Below are 17557 nucleotides of genomic sequence, written 5' to 3' on the forward strand. Positions count from 1 at the left end.
AAGCGAGCGCTGAATTATCCGCCCCCGAGGTGTCAACCGCCCTTAAATGGAATCCGATCCGAGAACGAGAGACGACGATGGATTAGTTTCGAACGGTGGACGACTCGGATCGGAAGTCGGGTCGGACTTGTTTCTGCGGTGGTTAAGGAGCTCGGTCGCGTTCGTATTGTCGGTCAGAATTGGCTTGAAGTTTTGTCGAATAATATTTATCGAGTTTGATAGCCGGTGAATTAACCCTTAGCACTCCGGATGGTTTTGTAATCTATCAGCAACTAGTTTTTATAGTATCCATAGTGAAAATGAAAAATGCTATAACATTAGATCTTTTATTTTCCTTAGTGCAAAGTTTGGATGTAAAATCTAATAATTGTAGGGTAGTTTCTGTAAGATTCTTTAAAATATCTAATATTATTCCTGGCGCAATATTGGAGCCTACAGAGTTCAAAGGGTTAAAGAGTGCTGTATATGGAGAAGAGACATATATCCATCGCGTCTTTATCGAAAGATTGTTACCTTTAAAAATATAATTTTCTACGTGTTTCTGAAAAATGGTCAACGATACCAGATTAATTACTCGCACGATTATTTGATATCATAGGAATTATCTATTGTTCGAGTTGTTCCTTTGTGAAACGTATAGAATGGTCTGAATGGGAGTATAAGGAATGACTGTGTTATTACAAGACGTAAGTTTGCTAAAGGAATTCGAAACGTTTGGTGGAATTAACAAGAATCTCTATGGAACGACCAAGTATTCGCGTTAAGTTAATATTCGAGATTACTCAACTGTCGCGGTTAATGCCGACGCGCGTTCTTCTTCATTGAACGAAACTACGAAAGGAAAGGAGTATAAATGCAGCGATACGTTGCATGCAGTGCGCTAACAAGATTGAGTCATCGGCGTTGTTACCTGAAAACTTTCTCCCATTTCACTCGCGAGTAACTTACAACCCGTCCCAGTTTCCGGGATCGATCCGCCGCATTAGGCGAACTATTATATTTCAATTCCCGGCGTCGTCGTCGCTCGCGCGCGAGTTATTTCGTCGTTCGCGAACAGAGGGGACGAGAAGAAACGGACAGAGATACGCTGCGCGCTACGTAACAACGATCTTTCGCCAATTACGACCGAGCAAATAAGAGGCGGCGCGGCCCGGTGGATATTCAGCCTTATTTTGTAACACATTACATAAATTCTTACGTAAAGGTTTCGCGCTGAACGCGTTACACCGGCGCGCCACGGCGGGCACAGTCAGCTTCCGCGATCGGCCGCTATCGAGCGGAAAGCTTCGGGATGATTGGGAGTTTATCACGGTTCCGTTTTTCTCGTTGTTCCGGCAGCGCTTTCACTTCGACGCTGCGAACGTTAGCGAGACGATAATCCCGGAACACTTCGACTATTTACATCTGAGCCTCCAGTTTCGTCAACCTCTCAATTCTGCTTTTTCTACGAGAATTCGATAATTACCTCGACAGTCGATCGCGGAAGTTGTTAAAGATAACGACAAGAAGATGTATAAATAGCATTGTATTTCTGCGTTACGTTCGGATGAATTTCGAACCACGTGTTTTTCCGTGGAAAGGTAATTAATATTTCAATTGTATTACATTGAGTATATTAAAAGGTTCTCATACGTTTACAGAACTAAAATATCTAACTAACTCGATAGAAATTCTCCTCCATTAGCATTTCTACTTCAGACATCAACCGCCTCTTTCACTTTTTACTCCGCTCCTTTCTCTAATAAAACCTCAGCGCGAAACTTTAAACAACATTAAATCATTCGCGCCAGGTGCTCGGCATTCATTCGCGAAATAAAAGCAGCGGAGTACAGTCTGTTACGTCGTAACGCGCTATCCTTTCTCTTCGATGTGCATAAGCGTGGATTGCACAAAATCCGAGTGTCCGCGGCCATTTCTTTTCACCGTGCGGAATAAATAGCAAAACAAACATCGTCGAACGGTAATGCAGGCAAGTCGGTCCGTTACGCGAGCGCGGCGCGCCGGTTCCACGCGGCTGAAAGGGGCGAGCGAGCAAATAGACGGTGAAAAATTAAGAATCGAAAGTGGAGATACGCGCGGGAAGCGCGAGACCGTGTTCACGCGGAAGCGTCGCGGCCGTGGATCCAGTAGCGGCTCGCCTTTGCGACCGACAATCTCGAGGCGCGCCGTTTTCCTTCTCTCCGACGCGTAACCGGGAAGGTGCGGACTATCGCGCGGTAAAAGTGGGAGACCACCTAGGAACACGGGGCAACCGGGCTCGATGCAATTGTTTCAACCCTTTGCGGAACGTCGACATTTCGGAGAGATGAAGTGAATTTGGAAGAAGTCGTAGAGAAATGATTTAACCCCGGGTGAGACTCGTGGTGGAGAGTTTCAACACGATTCAACAAATATATATTACTCAGTTCATTCGAATTTAAAGTAAATATTATACCTCTGTAATCGACTGTTATACTTAACAGGAAATATAGGCATAACATATGCTTAGAATTTTTCTCCTTCTCCAATAAATTATTAATGACAAAGTAGCCGTATCGATCAGAGTTGAGGAAGAAATCATAGGCCAAGGTGACCCCCAAGCAAATCGAGTTACTATAATACACTGAATTAAACGATGATTATTCGCAAACATTTCACATATTCATGGGTTATAAGAAGCTTAACGTTATATGTGAGACTTTATGATTTCGGTACATCAAATCGTATGGTGACTGAGAGTCACCTCTCGAGTGCGAAGGGTTAATAATGCTACGTATCGCTCGACCCACGACTTTTCACACCGCGCCACGCCTCGTAACGGTGCCGTTGCACCTTTCAAACTATTGAAACGATTCCTTTTCAATGCACACGCTTCGCTCGGCTCGCCCCGCTCGCTCGGAATTTTCAAGTGTCTTAGTGTCGCGATCAGAGGCTCTTCCATGCGATAGAAGTTGATTACACCGTAGTACGTCCATTGACCGCTACCGAAGAATTTATAGAAATTAACCCTTTGCACTCGAGAGACTCTCGGTCACCACTTGATTCGATGCAAACTATAAAATTTGATATTTAATATTATACTCCGTATAATGCATCAATTTCAGAAATATTGAAATAAAATAGTTTTGTTTCTCAATGTACGAGTATTTTTTCGTCGAGTTAGTTTCACAAAATATCGTGTTTGTCTCATCGGAAAATATTCAAATATTTTTAGTAGAAAAACTTCCGAGTGCAAAGGGTTAACAGTGTGTTTCCAGTGTTTGATAATTCATTTCAAATGTACAACTGGTTATTACATGAAATCTTAACGGAACCACGTCATCTAATGGCACTTTAATTACTGGTCCAACGCGTATGGCAAAGTCATTTGATTATCACTGTTATTATTGCTATATTTACAATTAATACGTCAAACATTGCGCTAGGTCACTTATGTGAGTTTATTTCCGCTCGTTATCTACGCTACGGTATTGTTTGGTAAATAACTTGAAACACTTATGGCCTGTTAACGCGTTGAACGCCGGCTAAATTTCAGCTACTAAAAACGGGAGCGTCGGTGATTACATTAATACATTCTTAGACATCGATTAAACCAAAATTTCTAACTTACGGAAGAGAATAAGGAATTCGATTTTGTAAATTTTACTTTGGACTTGTGTGATACATATCTAAACTGTTACATGGACGTTGGATTAGCAATTAAACGATAGACTAAAGATCCCGCATTATCGCGGACGCGGCGCTCAATGTGTTAAGGGTTAATATTCTTTCAATTTCTTCAAGCTTCGATATCTTATACGAATGTTTACAGTAAACTAAGTAGAAAATAAACAAGAATCATTCGCGTTATAATTTCAGCACGCCTCACGCATACGGGAACGTGAGAATTGGCCAAAGTTCATCGTCGAGTGTATCTCGCGCTATTTAAAACAATCAAGCCAACGGAACGTGCACTGCGTTACCCAGATAATCTTCTTTCGCCGGCATTCCTTCGATGCAAAGCGCGCGGCGACGCCCACTCACAATGGGAACCCATAATTTTTCTCCCCGCGGCGCCGTGCATCTTCGTGCCGGAGAAAACTCGCGGCGACACGGCCACGGGGAAGACAGGGCCGCGTTTCCGCATTGTCGCCGCGTAACAACTGCCTGGAGGACGTGGCGGAATTATCGTCGCAACGGCAACCGTTCAACTTTGACCTTTCGCGTATCGCGGAACGTTCACCAGACCGCGAACGCGCCTGTCCGACTTCCACGAATATAAATCTCCGGGCCACAACAACGATACGCGGGATTCTCGCGCGGCGCCGACAGCGTTTTCGCGGATTTCGCGAGCGTCGTCGCGCCGACGAGCTTCGAATTCGGTAGAATCTATGGTGGAGTTATTATTATTATAGATATTGAAAAGGTGGATCTTCGGTAATCGAGAATTAGGAATAAATATATGTATTTACTGAAATAAGGAAACAATACTGGAGCAAGGAATATTGGAGCCTACAGAGTTCAAAGGGTTAAATAATTTATTCGTTTCTTCTAACGCGGGAAGCCTTCTTTATAGCTTCCGAATATGTACAACAATTTGATAAACCGAAACGTTAACCCTTCGCGGTCCGAAGTGCTCTTGGTTTCTCACTTTGAAGTTCACGTCGACGTTCATTCAGCTACAGCTTAATATGACGCTCTATTTATTTACTCAAGAATATTTCGGAGTTATTGAAACGTTACCTTTAAATGGTACAATTGTGACGCTACAAATAAATATAGAAAAAATTGTTAAAACAAGTAGAGGTTGCAATAAAATACAACGTCGAGTCCGACTTGACACAGAATTGTTAAGGGTTAAATTTCCGTTATTTTCCGGACTTAACCGCATCGGCTGCGAGCGGTTCGACTAACGGTGCAGTTGATTCCACAGCTTGCGTCAGTGGGGCCGAGCCAAGGGCCACGGGTTCCCCGTATTAATCAGAATACCGGCCGATGAGGTTGCGCCGGGGAAAAAACTTCGAACAAGAGTTTCTCACAGTCGCGGCGAGGGAACGGGCGCTCGGTACACACGAAACCGGGTCCCATCGCAGAAAGTATGCCGCACACGTAATCGCGAGGAGCCCGTGGACGTATGCGGAACACGATACGCGCGATCGAGTCCACGCAAAAATGTGACCCGTCGAGCCGAGGCGGGCCGCGCGGAAAATTAAAACGGTTCGCGCGAGACGTATCTGTTGTTTCTCAAGCAACACCGTGCTGCATGGTAATCAGCCGTCGCGAACACGTCATCGCCACTCGCTAGCGAGAGCTTCTAATTTGTTGCGTTTCGCGCCCAACATTCTGCTGTTCGCGCAGTGTTGTGTCGATGATGATGAATCGTCGTTCGAACGAGTAACGTGGACCGCGACTGACTCTGAATTTGAAACTGGACATCGTGAGTATACTGTCACAGCGGAAACTATTGTTTGCATGGTTAACACTGGAAATAGATGACTTTCTGATTTACTTTTTTCAAGTCGATGCGATAAGAAATGATTCTCTGGGAAGTAATTGAAGAAGCTCGTACTCTCGAATTGTACTCGAGATCTCGGTAGATACACTTTCAGAGTTTCTATGGAGAGATTGGCATAAGGAAATTTGATTGATTGATAGTTTCAGTGGTAATATTACTCTTCTGACGCAGAGTCGGACTTGTTTGTTACGAGATAATTGTTGTGCTATTTCGAGGACTGCAGGAAATTGGAATATTGAATTGCGTGTGTCGCGTGTCTCGTTTGTTTGTGGTCGTTATACTGCGTTACTACGGTTCTTGTATGCAAATTCGCTGGCGATCGTCTTCTCGGGAGACGGTTTTTTCAGATGTATTTCACCGGTTTCTTAATTCAAACTTCTTTTATTCCTTCGCGTGAACGTTTCAACGTTCTCGTCGTTCCTTTACGCCGTGGTCGTTATGCGAACAGTGTGTTTTAAAACAGTCTCCCGTTGCTCCAGTCTTCTGTGAATGAATTTATAAATATATCTCGGGTTCGCATAAACATCCGGTGTTTACGTGTCATTATTTCAGCCCACTGAAGTCGTTCGCGGAGATGTTTGTAAATAGCGAAGCGTCCTTCATCCTTTCGGCCGAAGAAAATTTTTCGCGCCAGATGTTTGTTAAACAATCGCCCTAACTCTTTCATCAGACGACCGATACTTCGTTGTTCGAGTATTATGCAATTCGGGTATTCGCGCTGACACGTCGAAACGGTTCATCGGTTTTATCAATGTCTGTGCTAACGAACCATTCGAGAATAAATGCCATTGTCTCGGCGTGTACGTGTTTGAGACGTTCACGGAGCAAGTGCGTCGTGTGACGGTGTAATTATTGCGAAGACTCATAAACATTTCATTCTTGCGTCAAAAGGAAATATGTATCATATATTGCTAATTAATTCCTCACCTACGGCGGTACTTAAGCTTATTCATTAGTCCCGAGAAAATTTATGTAACTGGATAATTGTGTTTATTATCCGGTAGCGATTCTTGCCGATTCAGCACATTTGTCGTTACATTTAATCCTACGTCAGGAGATTTATGCATTCGAAGCAATGGGCTTATGTTTATCGTAAAGCATGGTTCGTCGATAGAATCATTAATACTGCACACATCATACCACTTACGATTTCGCAGTGAAAGGTTGCACGTGAACGGGTTAACAAGCCGATCGCCGTATTAAAGAGAAGTCGGTCGTGTCGAGCTGCGAGGAGAGTTACACCGATTCCAAATCCACTCTTCGGAATACTTACGTTACCAGGGTACAGTTAACGCGGTTGTTTACATTTCAGTTCTTTTCCGCGTCCTCGATATCGGACACATCATGATCATGCATTTCCTGTAACAATCTGCATCTCCAGCGTTCCTTAATCTACGAACCTCGTGTTACTCGCAAACGACAGTGAATATAGCAAAGCTCCTGACGAGCAGTTAACCCTTTGCACTCGGATGTTTCTTACTAGAAATATTTAACGTTTCTTTACGGGGCGAAGACGATGTTCCTTGAGACTAATTCGAGAAATCACCGGTACATTGAGGAACAAACCTGTTTTATTCCAATGTTCCACGTATCGAGGCATTGTACTGAATAAATGAAATTTTGGAAGTATCTTTTAACCCTTTGCACTCCAGAAGTTTCTCACCGGGAATATTCAATATGCATCACATGCATCGAGGAAGAGAACTATTTTCTTTCAATATTTCGTACATTGATGACACAAAGTTTAATATTAAATATCACATTCTATAGTTTCACTGTGTCAAATCAAGTGGTGATTGAGAGTCACCTCTCGAGTGCAAAGGGTTACATCAACCATTCGCGAGCGAGATTTAAAATATTCAGAACCCTCAGCACAGAAACCTCCAATCCATATCAAACTTCTACGCTAATGAAAAATACATACATCTATTCTCTCATTCTCATAATTCAGTAATACAACTTCGCATCTCGGACACTAAACTCTGCCATCTCCAACGTCCACCGTCAAATCGTCAAGTACATTCCAAGTTTAAGGATACCAAGGTATCCAGAAAATGCTCCAGTATCTCTACCAAACCCTAAGAAACCCACCGTTCGAGTCCAAAGAGTCAAAATCGGCCAGGTGCTCGACGGAAAGGCAAACGCCGACGAACTGGATCCACTTGTCAGCGCGCTGAGCAGGAGGCAATGTGCCTGCGACCTTGGTCGTTCGATGTCCTCGACATTCTCGTCGGATCGGCGACGGTGGTGGCTAGCGACGGCCGATTGGTCGAGGCGTAGACCGTGCGATCGCCTCGCTCGAGTCCCGGCACGCTGTCAACGGTGAACCGTGGCACGGTCGCGATCGTCTCTCGCGGATGCGTCTCTTCGCTCGTGTTTACACGTGACAAGCCTCCAGCGGCATCGCCGGCCAGCCTCTCCGCCGCTCGCTGCGTGTGCCCGGCGTACGAAAGGAGATCGTCGTTGACCTGTCGCGCTCCGTCGCGCGGAGAAATGCGTGGGACGCCGGGAAAGGTGCTCGCACCGCGGCCTCCGCCGGCTCGCCGCTAGTCACCGGCTCGTGATTAAGAGGGCAACACCGATCGACTTCGGCCTGTCCGTTCCACTCGTTCGATTCGGTAGCCGAATCGCAACCCGTCACCGATTAACCCGGCCGCGATTGCGAAATGTGTCTGTTACGGGAACGGTTACCCGCCCGCCGGATCTGACTCGGCCGAAGTGAACGGCGCGGCGTCAGGTGTTCCGTACGCCGTCTCCGAGCCACTCCGGATGGACGCTCGTTTCGGGGAAAGTGGACCGGTGAGTGATCGCCTTGGGAATCGTCGGGTCGATCCTCGCGGCGGCGAGTGACTCATGAGTGATCGATACAGGAGTGCACGGCGCCGTTGCGCGGTTTGAACGTTTACGAAAGTTCCATGTAACTCCGCGGACGCCGTTTGTCCGGACCCGCCGCTTCGGAGCTTGGTGCAACAAGTTTGTCGAGTGAGTGAATCAACTTCATACGTGGATTTGCTTGTAAAGGGTGTGGGTAACTGTACGAGTATCCGAGGTTTCCCAGTTTTCTGGGTGTCAGCGGTTGACGCGGGTTTGTCCGTTTTCCGGGGTGCGATCGGAGATACCGATGTCGAAGGGACTCGTTTCGCTCGATGATGGAGCAAGGAAAATGGGAATGAAGCGAGATTGCGCTCGTTGAATCTGGCACTGTGTACGTTTCTTTGATGACTTGCGCTGCGAGTGCATTTCCTGCGGCCTGTTTACTAGAAGAATATCTTGCTTTCGTTCGAAGTGTGCTGCGACGTGTTTCTTATTTGCTTCGGGTGATTCATCCTCTGGGGAGAAGTGTTCGACAGGAAATATCCATTACAGCGGTTGCGCATTCAAACAACTCGGAGTCGCTAATTTCCAGAATGCATGCGTGATTAACGCTTCTTGGAACGCGCGCGAGCGTCGGAACTTTTCGTTAGCCTGTCCGGAGCGTTTAACGCGGAGCTGAAAGGCAACTGTTTTAAAGTTCCCCGCAAATGTGCCAACTGGCTCCGTGAAAATCTATCGCGCCTCGTTAACTGCGGAAAACAAACTTCCTCGCCTCATTGCACTTTACCCCGTCCACTCATAATTCCCGCCGGTTCTCTCGCGAAGATTGTTGCGCTCACATCGTATTCCGCTGATCAAACGAGAAACGTAGCGGCGTGATCGTTTCCGTCGGAACCTCTTAGCGACTTTTTCATAGAATAATTTACGACGATCTCGCGTATGTTAATACCTTCAAATAAGGGGACCGATTCGAATCGATTTCCATATGCTAAAGCACCTGTTTTTCCAACCGAGAGATCGATTGCCATTCAGATCTTCGTAAACGGGCAATAAATTCCCTCGGCACCGGACAATTTACGATTCCATCTTACGTGAACCGTGGCGATGGAGACTCGCGTTCGGACGCTACTTTCGTAATTGCCGGAGAAATTCTTTCGTCCGGAATCTGAAGCTACCGTGCCGCTCGGAACTATTGACCAACCCGCGGCGGCGGGACGCGTCGAAATCCACGACGGCAGTACGCATCGAACGTGACCGACATGAAAAGCCTGACACTGATAATGCGTTTCACTCGCTTAAACGTTCGCCGGACGCTATTTCCAACATCCGCATGCCTGTCTAATACTGTGTCGCACGAAATGTACACGGCGCAAGTCGTCTGCCGTCCGACGAGCTCCGACGATGCTGCAAAAACCATCGAAAGATCCGAATCATCGCCGGGCGACTTCACGGTTTACCGTACGGTTTCCCCGTCTCGAATTTTTTCCGCGATTACGCAACTGTCGCTTGTCGCAGAATCCTCCGGACACGCCGCTCTCCAAATAGAACGTGTCACGCTGTTTACGATGTCCTGAAAATCGTTTGATCGACGTCGCGGTTGCGCAAGATCCCAGGCTGGACGAGCGATCGCCGTCGCTCGGCGTCGTTACATTGTTATTTAAAATCATCTCCGTCCGTATTTCGTCGTGTTTTACGAGCGGCCACCAATTACGAGGCTGAGCCGGCTAGGAAAACGACGATTGCGCATCGAAGGAGCCGTCCTTCGGAGATGAAAGTGATTGCCTTCGTCGTCTCCGCGCTGCGACCGACGCGCGCGCTTTCGGATACGCCGGCCCGCGGCCTTGACAGTGAGCCGGGGACCGTCCCGTAGAGCAATTACGTAAGTCCGGAGAAAGATGAAATCCTCCGTGTAGCTCTAGATCGGAACGCAGGTCTCGTTTCGACACGAAACGCGCCCGCGCGACCGTGAACCTAGAGAGTGAGTCAGGCCCGTGTTCCGCGGTCCTCGCGGATCGAGCGTACTCCACTCGCGGACCGGCGGGATCGGTTCCTGCGTTTCGGTCCTGCGTCGTTACGAACGTTGCTTAAAATGGAAGCTGATCGCAGCATCCACCGAGTCCCGTTCTCATGTACTGGGTGGGCGAGTTCAAGGCTTCTCTTGGAATTTTAGATACCCACTTTGATTTCTCGTTTTGCGTTTGTTCGTGTGTATAGGATGTATATTATTGATGGTGATAGCATTAAACTGGAGAGTTTCTGATATAGAAATTTACGAATCGAGGATTCATGGTATTTAATCAGATATTAGTTCAAAGTCACTTAGGAAAGGAATTGTCTAGGGAAGTTTAGTCTCGCGTCGATTCTTTTGGATCGCCCTGTACAGCGACGGTCATAATACATGCATATTCCCATAGGAAAGATTCCGCGAGTACGTACAATTGCGTTTGCCATTGAATTCCTCGTGCATGGCGTTAGAATATTTATAAGCCTCTATGGCCGTCCACTTTCAGTTCATCAAGTATGTATAACTGAATGTTTGAATGAACAATTACCAGTTCTTGCTAGACTCTTTTAACGAGATGCATTTCAGTAATGCGCTGCAGATGCATTCCGCATACGAATGTTCCGTTTCATCGGCGGAGCGTACTTTTTAGCGATCCGAACGAGAGCCGCTACCGCCGAGTCGCGCGCGCACGCCGATTCGACCGAAATCACGTCAGAATCCGAATGGATGCCCGTTGATATCGTTCCCGATTCGGTCGGCGGCATTGTCACGCGCGATTTCACTTGCAAATAGGGCACAATTAAAGAAACGATCGACTGTTATTATAAGTGCATCGATGCGTTATCGGCGCACGACCGCCGCATCGCAAATGGAGCGGCCGCGCGCTGGCTCGTTGTTATGCGTTGCCGGTCCGACTTACGAAAATGGCAGCGTTCGCGAAATTCCTGCTGCGCCGGGAATCTTTCTTTGTTCGCATCGTCTGACGTAGACGGTCGGAAATAATCGCGCGCGCGGTTTTCCTTTTCTTTTCCTCTCGCTCGAACCGGTGAACTCCGATCGTGTTTTCCGGCGTGTTCGTTATCCGCGGAAATTCGACCTCGCCGAAACGCGACATTCAAACCGGAATCGCGCGATTCTCTCTCAGCTTCGTTTCTTCCGTTTCGCGCGCGTCATTCGCGACGTATTTTTAACGCGTGACAGATGTTTTGGCAGTTCCGCCGCGGCCGATCGGCATAAAAAGATGTTAGACCAGAGTGTGCACTATTTAAGAGCCGAGGTCGGCCGGCTTTCACGGTGTCGGACGCCGAGAGCGTGACCATGTCGTGTCAGGAAGAAGGATAAGGCCTTTTGCAGCTCTCAATGTCGGTTATTTCTGTGTTAACCGTGAAGCAATGGTTAACGTTGACTTTTCTTCTTGCGTAAGCTGACGTATTATTGACAATTGACGGTCGCGCGATTCTGTCGGACACCGGGATGTCACGTCTCGTTATTATCGAGCATTGGTTTTCAAGAGACTCGGAATCCTCGAACAAACGCGAATCTCGTGAATTCATGTATGAAGGCTACTACCTTGCGTACATACTCCGGAGAGCTATTAGATCAATGTAACCTTCCTGAACTCGCGGAGCACTTATCTACACTGAATAATTAAAACCGACTCGCAGATTGCATATGCGTGTAAAGTAATTTGAAAATTATTCCTCGTTACTCAATGTATTGCCACTTAAAAGAATCATGAATATTCCATCGTATAATTTGGAGACTCGATTAACCTTCTGCCAGCAAATGCAGAGTCATTTCGACCTGTCTATAGCTAGTACCGATTTTTATATATTATTAATATACCGATTACTCCAACGCCAAACCAATATATGATCTGCTAATGTATTCATAAGAGACAATCACTTATAGTCCTACAAATCGAGGCGAAGGACAAAGTTTTAACACAATCAAGAGAAGCTATTAAAAGAACACCCAGATATCAGCGTTACACGTTTCCTTTCGAATCCGCAATACATTAATTCACTGCCGATCACTCGATCACCATACCCATTTCCGATCTCCAATGTTTCCTAACATTCTAACATTCTCCCGTCGATCTCATTTCCAATTTTCCATTCGCAGTACCCCGAATTGCTCTGCCACTCAACAAATATTTCCAATCCTCACTTCTAATTGTCCATCATTCCACTGCCGATCTCTCGATTACAATACTTCCGATCGCCAAATACTCTATCGTTCCAATTGTAGGGCTACTAAAATAAAAACTATCTCTATCTATCTCTCAGGCCTCCAAGTATCGACACGCAAAAGGGCGAACCGTCTACATAATCAAATTGATACTAATTCTCCCAATGATAAACTATTTTCAGATAAACATGCATTCTTCGTTTTCCTTCAGTTTCTCGTTCGAATATATTACAGACGCGTTTGTCCTGCGCTATACGAGTATAATAGAAATTTCTACAAGTTCCACAGTTAAGCGCTCAATCAACCGGCCGGTGCACGGTGAATTTTCAACGTAAACACAATGTTAGTCCACCGGTCTTACCTAATATCTCCAACTTCCAGATGACCAGCAACATCCACAGGAGGATCAAGGTTAAAATCCTAGAAAAAATGAGCCGCCCAAACTGCTTCGTCGCGACCAGTTAAAGCCCTTCGCTCGACGTCCCAAGAAACATGTTGCCCTCGTCGAAGCTGCTGCACGACGAGTCGTCGGGACCTCCGGAGAGCGACGCGAGCCGCGATCAAGGGAGCGCAGGGATGAACGGTGCGTCGATCGCGCCGGTGAACGCCGAGCGCAACGACGACGATCCGCCGCCGTACACCGCCATCGCGCCGCCGAACCACGTCGGCTGGCCGTTCGACTTCTCCGGGATCCCGTATTCCGCCGCGTCCTGCAGATCCGGCTCGCCGCTGCGGCCCTTCCAGCCGCTGGCTCCGACCTCGGGCCCAACTTTCGACCCCGAGGGACCGGACGGCCAGCACACGTCGATCTCCATGCCCCTGATGCCCTGCCGGCTGTTCAAGTTCGGCTCCCACAGGTCCATATTCGCGCAGACCCTGCCTTTCTCGGACAACATCTCTGTGAGCAAGGACAGCCAACGAAGGACGCGCAGTAAGTACCACCGGCTGCTTATTCGAGATACGAAGTCCCTGGGTGACTCAGCCCGAATATATTATAATCGAAATTTGAGCACGCGACCCTGTAGCTTGGAAGATTTTTAGAGATCTTCTCGGCGGATTGTCATTCACTCGTGAAAGGAAGAGATGAAGTGGGTGGTATAGAGTGACTGGAATTAACACTAGGTTTACGGGCATTTATTGTACACTTCGTTCTATTATTCCTAAAAGATGCTCGTCTATTTAGATCGTGGAAACTGGAGATTTGATAGTAGGTAATTGGGGTAAACATTTACAAAATGATACTTCTAAAATCCAGTATGCGTCAATTTCACGCGTTCCGTAAACCTAGTGTTAATACCGTGAAATTCGGAGTTTCGAATAGTTAGAGTTGCCTCGATTTTGGTAATTGATAGTTAGTAACCGGTGATCGGTAATTAATTAATGAAGTCTGATTCGTATAGAAACATCGAGTACGTTTCTTTCGGTTCTCCTTTCAGACGGTGGGAACGAATATTGCTTATTCATGAAAGTCATTGCTCAATGGTCGTGCTATTTGCATAATGATACAATCCGTCTCGGACACGTGGCTCGAATGTATCTTAATTCCGTTCACGGCGGGATGCACGATTGCAAGGGAAACACTCGCTAAATCCGCGGAGGAGCACTTATTTCGAATCGCATCTAGAAACGCATTGTCTCGCCGCGCCGGGGAAACTTCATTTACCTTGCGTTTCACCGAATCAGTGTGCTTCCCGCGTTCAGGGTTTCGTTCTTGGAACGGTTTCACGGCGACGGGGACGCGGAATGCGCCGGTTCGAACGTAAAGTGCAGGGAAAAGCGGCGGGCACGGCTGCAGAGTGGCGCGTTTTATAAAATTTTCCGCCGTTTGGAGCCGGTGCGCCGCGGTAACGAGATATTTAACGCTCAGCTTTCACAGAGCGTAATTCGACGTGCTGAAAATTCATTGCAATAAATGTTTCACTGTAATCAGCGAATATGACACCGCCGAATACACCCGGCTCGCTTTACTGCAACGTTATTTCCTGTTCCCACATTTTTTTTTTCCCCCGCTCCCCCCTTCTCTCCCTCTTCCCACTTCACCCCAAAAAACTCACTTTTCCCGCGCGCGACCATTATCTCTGTTTCAATACGAAATTAAATTCGTTACCCGACGTACACGGCGAACAAACGTTACTCCTTCCGCTGTAATCGATTCGAAATAAAAAAAGCTTCGAGCCGTCCCGTTTTAAACGCCGCGCGGTGAATTAAAAATGCAACACGGAGATCCTGTTGAGAATATTTGCCTGTAAACCAGTGATCCTTTCATCGCGTGCTTATGATTAATTATCGTCCCAATAAAATACGATATATACGATTCAGAGGCACTTTCAACGATTTATTGCTTCCCACCTGATTCGTACATATTATTTTCCTCTTAACGCCAGAATTATCGATCTGAAATTGACTCGTACTTTCGTAAAAGTTACTCGAGTACGCGCGTCGAAGCCTCGATTAATTGTGTTTCATTCGACGCGCCGCGTAATCGAATTATTTAGCAATTTCTCGAAACTTGGAGGATGTCGGGAGTGCTTCCAGCTGCGCGGACCGAAATAAACACGGACAAATTTGAATATCTGTTAACAGAGTACGGCGCCATTCTCGCCGCCGCCGCCGTCATCATCTTCCTGATGGTTCTGTCGCTGCTGGTGAGGTTCGTCATGGAAAAAAGCCTCTGGAGACGTTAGCCGGGCATCGATCCCCCGAAATCCGGGCGACGCTTCCCTCTATTCCCGATCCGGACTGAATCTAGAGTAAGCGTTATCACGGTGCAATTCCCTCCGCGTCGACGCAATCGCAAGTATAATTAGAGCATGATTGCTCCCTCCTTTTGTCCTCGCCCCGAACACAATGCGCGCGAGCGTGCAATCCTGCGACTCGTAAGTGCAATGTTACATATCCGTAATGCCTCGCGAAGGTCCGCGCGCGCAGCGTAAATCGCGCTCGACGTTCACGCCGGCGTTTAACGTTAAGGTACTTGTATAAATCGCCATTCTTTTTTACTATCGCGCTTGGTATTTTGTAACTCGAAAGTAAGAAATAGAAGGATCATTGATATTCCAAGGAAATCACGCCGAGTGTGTTCTTCACCTGACTCTTCCGGCGCTTTGCAGTGTTCTCTCACGTTTTCCAGCCGGAAAAACACGTTTCCGAATGACTGTGAATGCATTAACGGGAGTCACACTTTGAACTGAGTGCCTTCGGTATATAAGGAGTAGAAAAGAGGTTATACGTTGATGTTTCTCAAATAAATTCGTTGCTGTTCGATGAGTCATTAACTGTTCTCACGGGTCAATAGGAAAAGCGAGGTCCTAAACAGTTCAATGCAGTGTTTACTGCTCGATATCTCGGTACAGATATCGAACGTTTGGCTGCAGTATGTTTTCGACGAGATATCAGCTAGCAATGCTAGCCTTCGAACTGTGATTCGGCCCGTCAATGCGACGAAACTCCAGTTTTCTGGGCGAAACTCGATAACTGGAGAAGTACGAGTGATACAACGAAATGTTTCGAACAAAAGTTGTAAGGTATAGAGGTAAAAATATAACTACATATGTTGGTTAGATTTTTGTCTACATTATGGAGATATAAGTTTTCTCAATGACAATGAATATTTTGCTTTTGCGTTCCAACGTTGTATAAACAGAGACGGAGTTTATTTGCAGAAAATTATTTTTCAATACAGCATTTTGCACAGCAGAGACTGCTTAGCGAGCACTTGGCACTTCGGTGATTCTTGAATTTTCGTTACGCGAATAGTCGAATTTTGGGATTCCGTCCGGCCGTACTGTGCGTCGCCACGACGGAAGAGTGCAGCCGCCTTATCGCGTATGCACGGTCAAAGGACAAATCACCTTCGCGTCGTCGCACGGCGACACGAAGATTAAATATTTTTGTTAGTCCAATATTACGTTCGCGGAAAGAGCCGATGGCTGAGTTGGATGAGCAAACGTTTGCGTGTTTGACGTTCGGCCGTAGTCAGCGGTCCGGCTGCCTCGGAAGAGCGTGTCGTTCTAGTTAAAAATTTGTCTGTCGCCAAACCTCGTGCCAGACCGACGTTAAACAATTGCATTTCACATTGGGATCCGTCCGTTTCCGGGAAAAATCATAGGACGTTCGTACGAGTGGCTCGGAATAATAGTCCGACCCCAATGGTAATAATCGAATTGAGTCGAACGATTTAATATTGTACTTTTTCCATTTTGTGTATTTTGCTCTATGAAATTGTGCGGCGTTCGACGTGTTAATATTAATAATTATAGTATCAACATTCAACGAATCCAAGAACACTTTAACCCTTCGCACTCGGAAGTTTTTCTAAAAATATTTGAATACTTTCTGATGAGAGAAACACGGTATTTTGTGAAACTATCTCGAAAAGTCACACGTACATTGAGAAACAAAGCTATTTTACTTCAATATTTCTGAAATTGTTGCATTATACGAAGTATAATATTAAATATCAAATTTTATAGTTTTCTGTATGAAATCATTTGGTGCAAAGGGTTAAAAGACACTTTTCCCCGTGTCTCGCGTCTCCATTTTGCCCAGAATAATTGGAATCGAAAAATATTATGAAAAATTTCTTACTAGTCTGCTCGTTTCTGTCTTTTTCCAACGACACCTCGAATGCCTCGGTGAATTGAAATGCGCAGCAGGGTTAGAGGAAGACTTTCTTCGATTTCGTTCCCCAAGGTGAGCATAATTGCCTCATTTCAAATGCAAATGAATTTAATACGTGACGTGTATAAGCAGCCTCGTTGTAGTCCACCTGCCACCGCATACTCTCGATGTAAACAGACCAATCAGAGGCAATCGATGTCCTGGACGCGATAACGGGAGGATAAGTGTGTCGTTAATTGTCCGCTTGTCAGGTCACTGCTTTTAATATTGTTTGCCACGGTGGCCGGTCCGTCTGTTACTTTTTACTCGGATTCGCTTTTTCTTCTGTTTTACGTAATCCGGCCTTGGCAGTTATTTATTTAATCTCGTTTGATTGCACACGTAGGTAGAGGTGCAGTTAAACAACCGACTCGCGTTGCATCTCACGAGTAGTCGGCGATCGGTACGAGATTAAA

General features: G+C 46.3%; 1 protein-coding gene across 7 annotated transcripts; it reads left to right on the top strand.

The window, feature by feature from the left end:
* The first annotated feature begins 2141 nt into the window (after positions 1-2141).
* Positions 2142-15753, top strand: LOC116425020 (uncharacterized). Of its 7 annotated transcripts, none has more exons than XM_031972180.2 (3): positions 2142-2351; positions 12864-13413; positions 15066-15753. In XM_031972180.2, the coding sequence occupies exons 2-3, from the start codon at positions 12975-12977 to the stop codon at positions 15164-15166; spliced, it is 540 nt and encodes a 179-aa protein (XP_031828040.1). In that variant the 5' UTR covers positions 2142-2351; positions 12864-12974; the 3' UTR covers positions 15167-15753. The 7 variants fall into 7 exon arrangements, with proteins under 7 accessions (XP_031828040.1, XP_031828038.1, XP_031828039.1 ...); XM_031972178.2 differs by lacking the exon at positions 2142-2351 and adding an exon at positions 5072-5395; XM_031972179.2 differs by lacking the exon at positions 2142-2351 and adding an exon at positions 6621-6755.
* The last annotated feature ends 1804 nt before the right edge of the window (positions 15754-17557 follow it).

This window comes from Nomia melanderi, chromosome 7 (assembly GCF_051020985.1).
Source record: "Nomia melanderi isolate GNS246 chromosome 7, iyNomMela1, whole genome shotgun sequence".
Classification (NCBI taxonomy): Eukaryota; Metazoa; Arthropoda; class Insecta; order Hymenoptera; family Halictidae; genus Nomia; species Nomia melanderi.